Source organism: Scardinius erythrophthalmus (genome assembly GCF_964197995.2).
Source record: "Scardinius erythrophthalmus genome assembly, chromosome: 4".
Lineage (NCBI taxonomy): Eukaryota > Metazoa > Chordata > Actinopteri > Cypriniformes > Leuciscidae > Scardinius > Scardinius erythrophthalmus.
This window is the reverse complement of record NC_138224.1, coordinates 6,642,588-6,656,007: the sequence shown is the minus strand read 5'-3', so window position 1 is coordinate 6,656,007 and position 13,420 is coordinate 6,642,588. Positions and strand designations below refer to the sequence as shown.

At 36.0% G+C, this 13,420-nt stretch overlaps 1 protein-coding gene across 1 annotated transcript; it reads right to left on the bottom strand.

The window, feature by feature from the left end:
• Positions 1-1,100: 1,100 nt before the first annotated feature.
• On the bottom strand, positions 1,101-2,487 carry ndufa5 (NADH:ubiquinone oxidoreductase subunit A5). Its single transcript, XM_081363178.1, has 5 exons — positions 2,367-2,487; positions 1,875-1,919; positions 1,584-1,700; positions 1,403-1,468; positions 1,101-1,277 (listed from the first exon to the last, which is right to left on the bottom strand). The coding sequence occupies exons 1-5, from the start codon at positions 2,385-2,387 to the stop codon at positions 1,176-1,178; spliced, it is 351 nt and encodes a 116-aa protein (XP_081219304.1). The 5' UTR covers positions 2,388-2,487; the 3' UTR covers positions 1,101-1,175.
• Between the last annotated feature and the right edge of the window lie 10,933 nt (positions 2,488-13,420).

Below are 13,420 nucleotides of genomic sequence, written 5' to 3'. Positions count from 1 at the left end.
AATAAAAAATGACTGATTCTGCAATAGATCTCATATTTCTGATATGATCTTTTCAATAATATTAAAATTGAATATAAATTGAGAGGTGGACAGTTACAAAGTACATTTACTTGAGTACTGTACTTAAGTACACTCTTCTGAGTATCTGTACTTTACTTGAGTATTATTTTTTCTGGAAACTTTTCACTTTAACTTCACTACATTTGAAAGACAAATATCGTACTTTTTACTCCACTACATAAGATGTGTACTTCTTTTGTTGAGGTGGTAGGAGTGTTAAATACAGTGCTATGCATAAGTTTAGACACCCATGCTAAAGTTGACTAAAAAGAGGAATAAAAAATCATCTTTTGGAAATTGAACTTAATGCCTTAATTAAAAAAATTAGGAAAAATCCAACCTGTAAGGACACCAATTTTCTTTGTGAATGAATAATGTATCGTAAATAAATAAATGTTCTTCCTTAAAATACAGGGTGCATAAGTTTGGACACCCCTATGTTAAATTCCCATAGAGGCAGGCAGATTTTTATTTTTAAAGGCCAGTTACTTCATGGATCCAGGATACTATGCATCCTGATAAAGTTCCCTTGGCCTTTGGAATTAAAATAGCCCCACATCATCACATAGCCTTCACCATACCTAGAGATTGGCATGGTTTTATTTCAGTTAGCCTAATAGCTAGTTTGATTTGCATTGAGAGATGATCTTATGGAAAGTACCCCATGCCAATGGAGTTCCACAGGTACTACTAACTAGTAGGTATATTCACTAGGTTGCTTCAAAGGGCATAAGGTACTGTAAGTATTGCATACAACAATAATAAAACAATGCATAGACATTTACTTTTGATTCTCAAGTACTTTTAAAAACAAGTACTTCTGTACTTTTACTTAAGTAAATATCAGTTACTGATAGTTTACAACTTTTACTTGTAACGGAGTAATATTTGACCAGTAGTATCTGTACTTTCACACAAGTAAGGAAGTTGTGTACTTTGTCCACCTCTGTATAAATTTTGTATTGAAATCAATTAAATGTATTAGAAATGAAGAAATTAAAAATGAACTTACAATCTATAACAACAGTAAAACAAACGCACAACTTAAACAGATCGTGTTTATTTATTATTTAATATAATATAGTATATACATGTACATAAACATCATGAGGACTTCAGATGGGCCATTTCCACTGGCTGGTCGGTGCTTCCTCTACGAGTGGTTCCCATGGTTTCCATTCCGTCATCTTCCTGGACAAGGCCAGTTCAGCCTCAGCCTGCGGAGACACGAGACGGACACAATAACCGCTGAGGTACAACAAACAGTTCCAATGTTGCTTCAGGGTATTCATTTTCTATAAACTCAGTTAATGACAGTAATGGCCCAGAGGCATTTTCTCACCTGTGCAATGACCTCCTCAATCTGTCCACCGTTGATTTTCTTTTCAAGCTTTTCCACATCTGGCTCCTTAATGAAACAAAAATTACATGTATACAAATTAACAATCTCTTACACCAATAAGAGATTCAACAGTTAAAGCCAATCTAAATCTCAGTCTTTTACTACATATGAAATGTCTTACGGCTTTGACGTGATTGAACCTCTCGCTGATCAGTTGCTCAGTGTATTTCCTGTAGGCAGCGTCCTGAGGCATAGTCTGAAGAGAGCCCAGGATCTTGGTGTACAGAATCCGAAGACGCTTTAGGAAAGAGAACAACTCTTCAGTAGATTGCATTAGACTAATATGTGCAATTCCTCGAACTCAAAACACACAATAGACAAACAAAACATTTTATTTGTATATGAGAGAAAATGCTGTTGTACAGAATGGAGGTGAATAATAAAATGAAACTAAATCAAGAGAGACAATCACCTCATGTGGATTGTGGGAGACTGCGAGGCCAACCAAGCCTGTGGTCTAAGAATAAAACAAAAAATAAGATATTAAGAAATTACTGCACATGTGCATTTTCGTATAAATCTCACTCTGAAATGTCAAATGAACTTGATTTCCCATGCAGGACATTTACAGCACCACAGCTATATATACATACACATGCATGCATGCATACATACATACATATATACACACACACACACACACACACACACACACATATACATTATATATATATATATATATTAGTCACACACTGTGTATATACATAGTGATAATTCAGACTCTACTTAGTTACATCAGCCATTACAATCCTCCAAAACAAAGGACGGCTAATGCATTTAAAGACGAAATACAAACGTACAGAAAAGGCGGAAATATTTAAAAGCCTTAGTATAGATACAAGCTTCATTTACGGATACATTTCAATAGTTTTTATTAATACATTTGCATGACCTCCCCACGTACCTTTTTGATCAAACCAGCCATTTCTTCCTCAGCTGCGATTCAATGACGCAACTTCCGTCGCCTGAGAGTGACGTCCGTGCTCGCTCATATCTTCGTGTTTGCGTCCGATATCTTATAAATCCTGTTTTCGGAGGTTCATTGATGCATTTCAAGGTAGGAAAGCATCAAGGCACGTCCTAATCTTATGTAAGCTTAGCCTCCTGTCTCCTCTTGTGATGAGATACCTTCATCTAATCGCTTTAGAAGCATCATAGATGTGAGATGGTTGGATGTATCCGAGTTCCAGTTTCTCAATATGCCTTAAAAAAAGTATTAGCTGAAAATGTGACCACTGAAAATGTGTACGATTAACTAATTTTACTCATGGATATATTTAACATTTTGTGAGTTACAGGCATGTAAACATCGGGAAAAGCACAAGAACTGCTTTTTTTTGTTGCCATTTTGGAACTGTCACCATTGGCATATGCAATAAAGATCGCTAACGTCAACAGATTTCACTTATAGACCTGTACAAATAAAATAATGATGCTTCCATCTTTCTAAAGTCATTTTTAACTCCCTGTAGTAATTGGCTCCAAATCTCAGGTAAAAACTGTCATTATGACCCTCTACAAAATAGGGGATTACTCCATTAAATATTCAAGTAAATATACATCTATTGCATTTAATTTGGCTTTCGTCACTATTATGTTTGTCTTTCTTCAGAAAAAATATATATTAACAAAAATAAAAAATTTGAGGTTTCTGAAATTTGGTTGATTTGACACAGCCTATAATCTTTGAACGAATCCCCTACTGATATTCAATTATGAAGTAGAATAATAATAAGGAATGATGTTTTTGTTGTTGTTGTTGTCTTACTATTAATTATTGGTAATAACCTACTGGATTGATGTTTGGAGTGAAAAGATCTGTTGTTCCTGCTGCTTCATGCTTTTGTAGAGCTGCATTGTTCAATATTTATACATTATTGATGTGAAGTCCGATTCATTTATGCGAACCGGTTCTTTCGGACAAATCGTTTCAGTGAACCAGTAAACAAAACGAAAACTGCTCCTTACTACATCACGCAATGATGTCACTGCGTTATATCAATACAGTATTCAAATAAAATAATTTGTCAATGCATAATATTTGAAACATTCAAATAAAGTTATGTGTTTGAACGCATATTGCTGATTATTGTCTTTCGTTCACTAAAGTGTGGTCACAGTTTGATTCACTGATCCTTCATATCACGACTGTACCTTGAGTAGCTACTTCTTGGATAAGTTTCATAAAAGTTTCGCACTCACAGCACACAATACAGACATTATTTTAATATACTCATAATCAGACTACAGTTACTTTTGCAATTGAAGAGTGCGCGCTACTGCAGTATAGCGGCTGAGAGGACAGGAAAGTCCGTTTTTCTGAAGTGAGAGACTTTTTATTTCAGTGTACACTTACTCTCTGGTAGTTCCTATTGTTTGTGCTGGTTTTTCTGAAGTAGTCATATTCGCCGCTCTCAACGTAACATGCTCTAAACCAGTGGTTCTCAATCCTGGTCCTGGGGACCCACAGCTCTGCACAGTTTGTATGTCTCCCTCATTTAACACACCTGATTCAGATCATCATCTCGTTAGGAAAGAGCTCTATGAACTGAACTGGGAGTGTCAGATAAAGGAGACATATAAAATGTGCAGAGCTGTGGGTCCCCAGGACCAGGATTGAGAACCACTGCTCTAAACACACCACGCAGAATATTGTAAGCGGCTTTTTTTTTGTAATCGCGGCTTTGAACGATTACGTAATCGTGGCATCCGTAATCGTGATTAGAAATTCGATTAATTGTGCAGCCCTACTCCCTTCAGAGCGTCTCCGAAGCCAGACCTCCTTCAAAACACACACAGCACACATGAACGCACACATGAACGCACACAGCAAGAGCAGAGTCTGCAAAGCATCACAAGAGACTGCACAAAGTAACTATTACTTAGTTACTTTCAAAAGTAACTTTTTTCACTTTTGTTTTAGAAATGTAGTTGTTAAAAGTAACTGTTACTTAGTTACTTTTAAAAGTTACTTAGTAATAGTTACTATTAAAAGTAACTAAGTAATAGTTACTTTTACAAGTAACTAAGTCACTTTTTAACTAAGTAACTTTTAAAAGTAACTAAGTAACAGTTAGGACTACATTTCTAAAACAAAAGTGAAAAAAGTCTAAAAAAGAAAAGAAAAAAAAAGAAAAAAAAAAGTCAGTCCAAAAGAAGAAAAAAAGTCCATGAAGGGAAGAAAGGAGGAAAAAAAAAAATAGAGAAAAAAAATAAAGATAGACTGCGTTAAACTACCTCGTGTCTCAAAGCACGTAACATAAACTTCTGTTTTTAATTGTCGAGAGCTCTTCAAGACCATTTCAAAAGTGCACTTGCTGACCCTTCTCTCTCTCTTTCCCTTTTAGGAGCAATGCAACCCGTCACAGCGATGCCCGTGGCCAAGGATCTGAAAATCGATGGCTAAAATACTGCTTTCTGACCGTCTTATGTGCAGTATGCACTTATCTTGCTATATCCCTTTATATGATTTGTCAAAAGTAATGTTCTGTAATAAACTGCTCTGTACAATAAGTTTCTATCTATTGTCCAATAAAAATTGTGTCTTGTCAAAAATCATATGTTTTTCTTTTTAAGTTGCACAATTCAATAAATCATAAAGTGGCTTTTTTGGACAGTTCTTCAGGGGACTCTCTAAAATTAATTGTATATAAAAATGTTCACTCCCTGTCCCTTCCCCACCCATTTAATTTCCCATCAATTGCTTTTCGAAAAGAAAACGATGGGAACCCACAACTCAACATCGAGAGAATATAAAACACAACATTATCATATAAACTGCCTGCTGAACATCATAAAGAGAGGCTAGAAAGAACTCTTGAGGTATTTGATCTGGGTTCTTTTTAAACAGTTTAAACATAGTGAGTGTTTAAAAGGGAAAGTGTGTAATAGAAACTTTTAGTAACTATTACTTAGCTACTTTTAACAACTTTTAAAAGTACCTATTACTTAGTAACTATTACTTAGTTACTTTTAAGTTACTTAGTTAAAAAGTTACTTAGTTACTTGTAAAAGTAACTAATACTAACTACTTTTAGTAACTATTACTTAGCTACTTTTAACAACTTTTAAGTTACTTAGTTAAAGTTACTTAGTTACTTGTAAAAGTACTTTTAGTAACTATTACTTACTTTTAATAACTTTTAAAAGTAAAAATTACCAAGTCCAAAAAAGAAAAAAAAAGTCCAAGTCCCAAAAAGAAAAAAGAGTCCATGAAGAAAGAAAGAAAAAATAGTAGTAGTTAGTAGTTGTTAAAAGTAACTGTTAGTTAGTTACTTTTAAAACTGTTTAGTTACTGTTACTTAGTTACTTTAGTTACTGTTACTTAGTTACTTTTAAAAGTAACTGTTACTTAGTAGTTGTACTTAGTAGTTGTTAAAACAAAAGTGAAAAGTAACTGTTACTTAGTTACTTTTAAAAGTAACTGTTACTTAGTAGTTGTACTTAGTTGTTAAAACAAAAGTGAAAAGTAACTGTTACTTAGTTACTTTTAAAAGTAACTGTTACTTAGTAGTTGTTAAAACAAAAGTGAAAAGTAACTGTTACTTAGTTACTTTTAAAAGTAACTGTTACTTAGTAGTTGTACTTAGTAGTTGTTAAAACAAAAGTGAAAAAAAGTCAGTCCAAAAAAGAAAAGAAAAATGAAAAAGAAAAAAGTCAAAGTCCAAAAAAGAAAAGAAAAATGCCAAAGTCCAAAAAAAAAGTTTTAAATAATTATGGTTTTTATTTATTATATTATTAAACGTAGCAAAAAATAAGCACAAAGCAACATAACCGCAGCGACAGGCACTCCGAAACCTCGGGGGGGGGACACACACACACTACCCCCCCCTTTGGTTTTTTGGGTGTACAGACGCCAGACCCGGGCTTGAACCATGGACCTTGGGAAGGCTATACCATGACCCCGCCACTGCGCCACCAGCGCCTGCACAGTTCGGCCGGTTCTCCTGGTACGTTTATCTTTCGAAACGTAGTCTGAAATCACAACAGAGTATAAAACCGCAACAACAAGCTGGAATAGAACCGGAAACCTTTCGCTTCAGTGACGGTACCGCTACCACTTAACCACCAAAGACGACACGATTAAATCAGTTCTCCTGGTATGTTTGTCTTTTGAAAACTGAGTCTGAAATTGTATAAAACCACAACAAGTTGGAATAGAACCGGTGACCTTTTGCTTTAGCGATGGTACTGCTACCACTGAACCACCGAAGAGTGTTTTAGGAGTTCAAATATGGAGTGATTAGTCACATCATGACGATTAAGACTCTGGTGATCAAACCTGTTGAAAACACTCCTCATCTCTACAGTCTCAGTGGCTCAGGAAAGAAAGCGTTGTGTTTCAATCACAGTGTCCTGAGTTCAAATCCCACTATTGCTGACTTTCAACAGTTCTCATTAGACAAGGAGTCCCGAAAACCAGTTATTGTCGCAAAATCCATGATGGGCGAGTGGATAAACACATGCTCTCTGAGGTCAAGGCTGTGATAAAGACACGGGTTCACATCTCTCTTTAACTGCTTTATTGGAAACTCTCAGGATAATAGTGAAGTAGAAGTTCCTTCACATGAGCAGACAAGCGATCTGTGGTTCACAGGTAAGAGCGCTGCCTCACGGTTCAGAGGTTGCTGGTTCAATCCCAGCCGGGTCTCTGTGATACAGTCACCAACAGCGGTTATGCTTTTGGACAACAGGGAAGAAAAAAAATATTTGTATATAAAAAATTCACTCCCCGTCCCTTCCCCACTCGTTTCGGTTCACATCATTTGCTTTTCAAAGGAGTGGCCCTTCAGAAGGAAAGTGATGGGAACCTACATGTTTAGCACAGTAAAACACACAATCACACATCATATACATTACCTATCCATGAGCTGAAGTCCATCATTACAGTCAATGTCTGTCACACGACTCTTGAGCTCGGGATGTAATGGTTCAAACACATTCCTTCTGTAAGGATAAGGTGCAAAGAAGGGGAAAAAAGGGCTTTTTTTTATTTAATTAAAAAAATCCCATTTTCCCCTCAAAAATCTTCACTCCCATTTAGAGGAAGAGCAGAGTGGGGATTCGAACCCTTGTCTCCCACGTCAGGTTTAGCTCTCACACCATGAGCTCTGACCGCTGGACCATCAGCAACTTTGTGGAAAAGCAATTGCAGACATTTTTTTTAAAAATAAACAAATAATAAAATGCAAAAAATCTTTAAAAACAGAAATTAAAACTGTCTAAAACTTAATAAATGTCAATTGACATATATACATTCATCAGCACTGCACACACACTGCAAAAAAAAAAAAAAAAATGTAAAAGTAAAAAAGAAATTTAAAGTAAATTTGACTACAATAGGATGTTTCTATTACCTACTATACATCACTTCCGGTTGTGTAAACTGCATCACTTCAGTTCATAGAAACATCCTGGCGGGTGTAAATGTGTCTAAAACTACAATGTGAAACACATTCAAAAATTATACTTCAGTAATTTACATTTATGCATTTGGCAGACGCTTTTATCCAAAGCGACTTACATTGCATTTCAAGGTACACATTTACATTCTTATCAGTTCTTGCTTTCCCTTGGCGTTGCAAGCGCTCAATATCAATAATACTCATTTTTGGCTTGATCAAACTTTGCAATTTTGTTGCAATGATACTTCTAATTACATTCATGTGTTTCATGCCACAAACATAAGAACACTGAATAGAAAGAAAATTTTAGTGTGTATGTTTTTTCACACTGCATTACTTGATGCCTTATTATTAATATGGTGTATGTTGTGCTCCACACTACTGAACTCAACTGTGTTCATCAGCTTTCACTGCTGAATGAATGCTGTGTGACTCACATGCGGTAGAAGTCGAGGTTATGGCCTTCAATCTGTCTCTGTGATTCTGGGGACGCAAAAAAAAAACATGTTTTACAATCTCTCCATCCGGTTCTCAATGTGTTGTAGGACAGTAAATAAAACTTACTACTTTTACAGGCACCCTCATAAAGCGATTATAATGAGATTTAAGGAATATTGCAATTAAACTTTACCTCATGTAAACGATTCTTTGATCAAATTGAAGCAATTAAGCTCATAATTGTAGTAACAACGGTCAGAAATAGGGGTACAGTAGCAGTCCATTTCTGTCTTTCAAGGTACAATCTACACTAACGTACCCCATAGGGCTTATTATTGGACCTCAAGGTACATATATGTACCTTTTTGAGGGTCAAAAAGCATTAAAAGGTAAACCTGTGTTTTTTTTTTTTTTTTGTTAATAGAATTTAAATAACTTATGTAAAACTAATGGGGGAGGGTTAACTATAAAACTATATAATATTTATAGTTATATTAGAGTAAAAGTGTCAAATTAACCATGGTTTTGTTATAGTAAAAGTATAGCTAACTAGCTAACCATGTTTTTTTTTTTTTTTGGTGGATTGATTAGCCTACAATTTGTATAAAAGTTAAACTATGGTAAAAACCATGGGTAATATGTGGTTTAGTGGTTATCCGGGTTTACAATAACCTTATTTTTTAGTAAAACCATGGATAATTTTCGTAAGGGCCATTAGACTATTACCTAAAGTAACACCACAACATCAGCAAATAAAAAGCCCTATTGCTTATTATTCTACTTTATAATCTTTATAGGAATCACTTAGATTTACATTATAAAGGTAAAGCAACAATTACTGATTAATTCGTTCTTCTAAAGGTCTGACAAGTGAGTTGAGAAATAGAGCAGCATGTAAACAGTCGAGCAGCATCAACCAGTGACTCCAGCAAACTGATTTGACATCAGAAGAATAATACATCAATACTAACTTAATTAACAACTTAAATACAAATGAGAACTGTTATAATCCGCGATAGTGACTTTACAAGAGAAAAGAACTTTATGCGTAAAGTTACTTACAGGAGAGTCGCGTGACATTGTCGATTTCCCCCATTATCGCAATGTGTGTGTCAGTTGATTTTGCTGATGGGCTGGAATATGTGCTGTTGAATGACACTGTCACTGAGCTGTCATCTGCAGGATCTGCACTTTTATGACTGTAAAACGATCAGAACGCGATTGACAAACTGCACCAGTTTCTACCAGACGAGTCGTGTCTCACCAGCAAAAGACTGAAAACCACTTCAAGTTGGGTTACTGACTCAGTTCTTAAACGTCTGGTTTACTTTAACATTTTCATACTCATAATGAGAAAACTCAGAGTATTACGTTAAAGACAGATGAAAAACATTCGATGACCGGCTCCCTCTTGTGGTCAACAAGTGTATCAGCAGCATTAATACCAGAAACACCAAACTCAAAGTGGCAGTCGTTGGGGAGAGGGCACAACGTGTATTGTATTTGATATATTTTAAAACAAATCAGGAATTTAGTCAGCATCTAAACCAGTAGATAAACTTAGAGTCTACAGGTAGGCCTAGCTGATTCAAATCAAATGAACTGGGGTAAGAGTCAGACAGATAAATGTGTTGATCTGAGAGTCACATCGAGGACACTCAAACACAAATATAATAGGGATAAAAGATCTTCTAAAACACTTCCTTTGGGTGTGAAGTTTTTTAATGATCTTTTAAGATCATGATCTCAGCAGAGTGCCTATTCTAGAACAGATATAACACTATGCAGGATTGTTCAAAACACAGATTTTCTTAAATCGATTGAACTGATAGGATTATAAAGCTAATTCTGCACTAATCAAATATCTTTCGCACTTCTCACTGTGATCATAACAGAGTAGAGATGTCTATACAGCGAGTAAAATGTTCAACAGAGAAATGGGGGCAATAATTTATACTAAAATACTGTATGTATTTGCATGCGTCATAAAAATCACCCAAGAAATGTTTTAATAGGACTGTTTAATAACTGTAATGGGATCCTAATATGAACAATACATGCCAGATTACTGCTGTTAAAGAAGTAAAAGTCTGTTACATCGAGATTGCTCTTGTTTTGTCTGTAACTTAGTGTTGTAAAACTGCCTTTCTGATTTACAACTGTAGACAAAGAAGTTATATGCAGTTTATATTGTAGCATTTACATAGTCTACTTTATTGACACAGACATACAACAACTATTTTACTTTTTTTTTTAAATATAAATTAGCCAGTAAAAAAATCTGACATGCTGGTAAAATATCTTACAGGTAATATTAGGTTTGGTAATCGAATCAGCATAGATGGTAGGAAAAGTTAATAAAGTTTCTAAAAAAAAAAAAATGCATAGTTGCACATTAAGCATAGCGGACGGTGAAACACTTTTTTTTTATTAGACTCGATATGCAACTGTATAATTCACACAAATCACCACAGGAGGGCAAAACCCTTTTATGTTTATTATAATCGATTTGCAATGGTGTAATTCACACAAATCACCACAGAAGGGCGAAAAACTTTTATGTTCATTACACTCGATTTACAATGGTGTAATTCACACAAATCACCACAGGAGGGCAAAACTCTTTTATGTTCATTAGACTTGATTTACAATGGTGTAATTCACACAAATCACCACAGGAGGGCGAAACACTTTTATGTTCATTAGACTCGATTTACAACGGTGTAATTCACATAAATCACAACATGAGGGCGAAACACTTTAATGTTCATTAGACTCAATTTGTAATGGTGTAATTCACACAAATCACCACAGGAGGGCAAAACTCTTTTATGTTCATTAGACTTGATTTACAACGGTGTAATTCACATAAATCACAACATGAGGGCGAAACACTTTAATGTTCATTAGACTCAATTTGTAATGGTGTAATTCACACAAATCACCACAGGAGGGCGAAACACTTTAAAGTCCATTAGACTCGATTTGCAATGGTGTAATTCACACAAATCACCACAGGAGGGCGAAACACTTTTATGTTTATTAGACTCGATTTGCAACGGTGTAATTCACGCAAATCACCACAGGAGGGCGAAACTCTTTTATGTTCATTAGACTCGATTTGCAACGGTGTAATTCACACAAATCACCACAGGAGGGCGAAACTCTTTTATGTTCATTAGACTCGATTTGCAACGGTGTAATTCACACAAATCACCACAGGAGGGCAAAACTCTTTTATGTTCATTAGACTCGATTTGCAACGGTGTAATTCACACAAATCACCACAGGAGGGCAAAACTCTTTTATGTTCATTAGACTCGATTTGCAACGGTGTAATTCACTAAAATCACCACAGGAGGGCAAAACTCTTTTATGTTCATTAGACTCGATTTGCAATGGTGTAATTCACTAAAATCACCACAGGAGGGCGAAACCCTTTTATGTTCATTAGACTCGATTTGCAATGGTGTAATTCACTAAAATCACCACAGGAGGGCGAAACCCTTTTATGTTCATTAGACTCGATTTGCAACGGTGTAATTCACACAAATCACCACAGGAGGGCGAAACTCTTTTATGTTCATTACACTCGATTTGCAATGGTGTAATTCACACAAATCACCATAGGAGGGCGAAACACTTTTATGTTCATTAGACTCGATTTGCAACGGTGTAATTCACACAAATCACCACAGGAGGGCGAAACCCTTTTATGTTCATTAGACTCGATTTGCAACGGTGTAATTCACACAAATCACCACAGGAGGGCAAAACTCTTTTATGTTCATTAGACTCGATTTGCAATGGTGTAATTCACTAAAATCACCACAGGAGGGCGAAACCCTTTTATGTTCATTATACTCGATTTGCAACGGTGTAATTCACACAAATCACCACAGGAGGGCGAAACTCTTTTATGTTCATTAGACTCGATTTGCAATGGTGTAATTCACTAAAATCACCACAGGAGGGCGAAACCCTTTTATGTTCATTAGACTCAATTTGCAACGGTGTAATTCACACAAATCACCACAGGAGGGCGAAACTCTTTTATGTTCATTAGACTCGATTTGCAACGGTGTAATTCACTAAAATCACCACAGGAGGCCGAAACCCTTTTATGTTCATTAGACTCGATTTGCAACGGTGTAATTCACACAAATCACCACAGGAGGGCGAAACCCTTTTATGTTCATTAGACTCGATTTGCAACGGTGTAATTCACACAAATCACCACAGGAGGGCGAAACCCTTTTATGTTCATTAGACTCGATTTGCAATGGTGTAATTCACTAAAATCACCACAGGAGGGCGAAACCCTTTTATGTTCATTAGACTCGATTTGCAACGGTGTAATTCACACAAATCACCACAGGAGGGCGAAACCCTTTTATGTTCATTAGACTCGATTTGCAACGGTGTAATTCACACAAATCACCACAGGAGGGCGAAACTCTTTTATGTTCATTAGACTCGATTTGCAACGGTGTAATTCACTAAAATCACCACAGGAGGCCGAAACCCTTTTATGTTCATTAGACTCGATTTGCAACGGTGTAATTCACACAAATCACCACAGGAGGGCGAAACCCTTTTATGTTCATTAGACTCGATTTGCAACGGTGTAATTCACACAAATCACCACAGGAGGGCGAAACCCTTTTATGTTCATTAGACTCGATTTGCAATGGTGTAATTCACTAAAATCACCACAGGAGGGCGAAACCCTTTTATGTTCATTAGACTCGATTTGCAACGGTGTAATTCACACAAATCACCACAGGAGGGCGAAACTCTTTTATGTTCATTACACTCGATTTGCAATGGTGTAATTCACACAAATCACCATAGGAGGGCGAAACACTTTTATGTTCATTAGACTCGATTTGCAACGGTGTAATTCACACAAATCACCACAGGAGGGCGAAACCCTTTTATGTTCATTAGACTCGATTTGCAACGGTGTAATTCACACAAATCACCACAGGAGGGCGAAACTCTTTTATGTTCATTACACTCGATTTGCAACGGTGTAATTCACACAAATCACCACAGGAGGGCGAAACACTTTTATGTTCATTAGACTCGATTTGCAATGGTGTAATTCACACAA

What these genes read in the sequence shown, in the direction of transcription:
- ndufa5 (XM_081363178.1), bottom strand. Translation starts at nt 2,387, where the DNA reads ATGGCTGGTTTGATCAAAAAG. An exon ending in TGGCTGGTTTGATCAAAAAG is followed by an intron (nt 1,920 to 2,366) that starts GTACGTGGGGAG and finishes TTTTATTCTTAG; the next exon opens with ACCACAGGCTTGGTTGGCCT. An exon ending in TCTCCCACAATCCACATGAG is followed by an intron (nt 1,701 to 1,874) that starts GTGATTGTCTCT and finishes TCTTTCCTAAAG; the next exon opens with CGTCTTCGGATTCTGTACAC.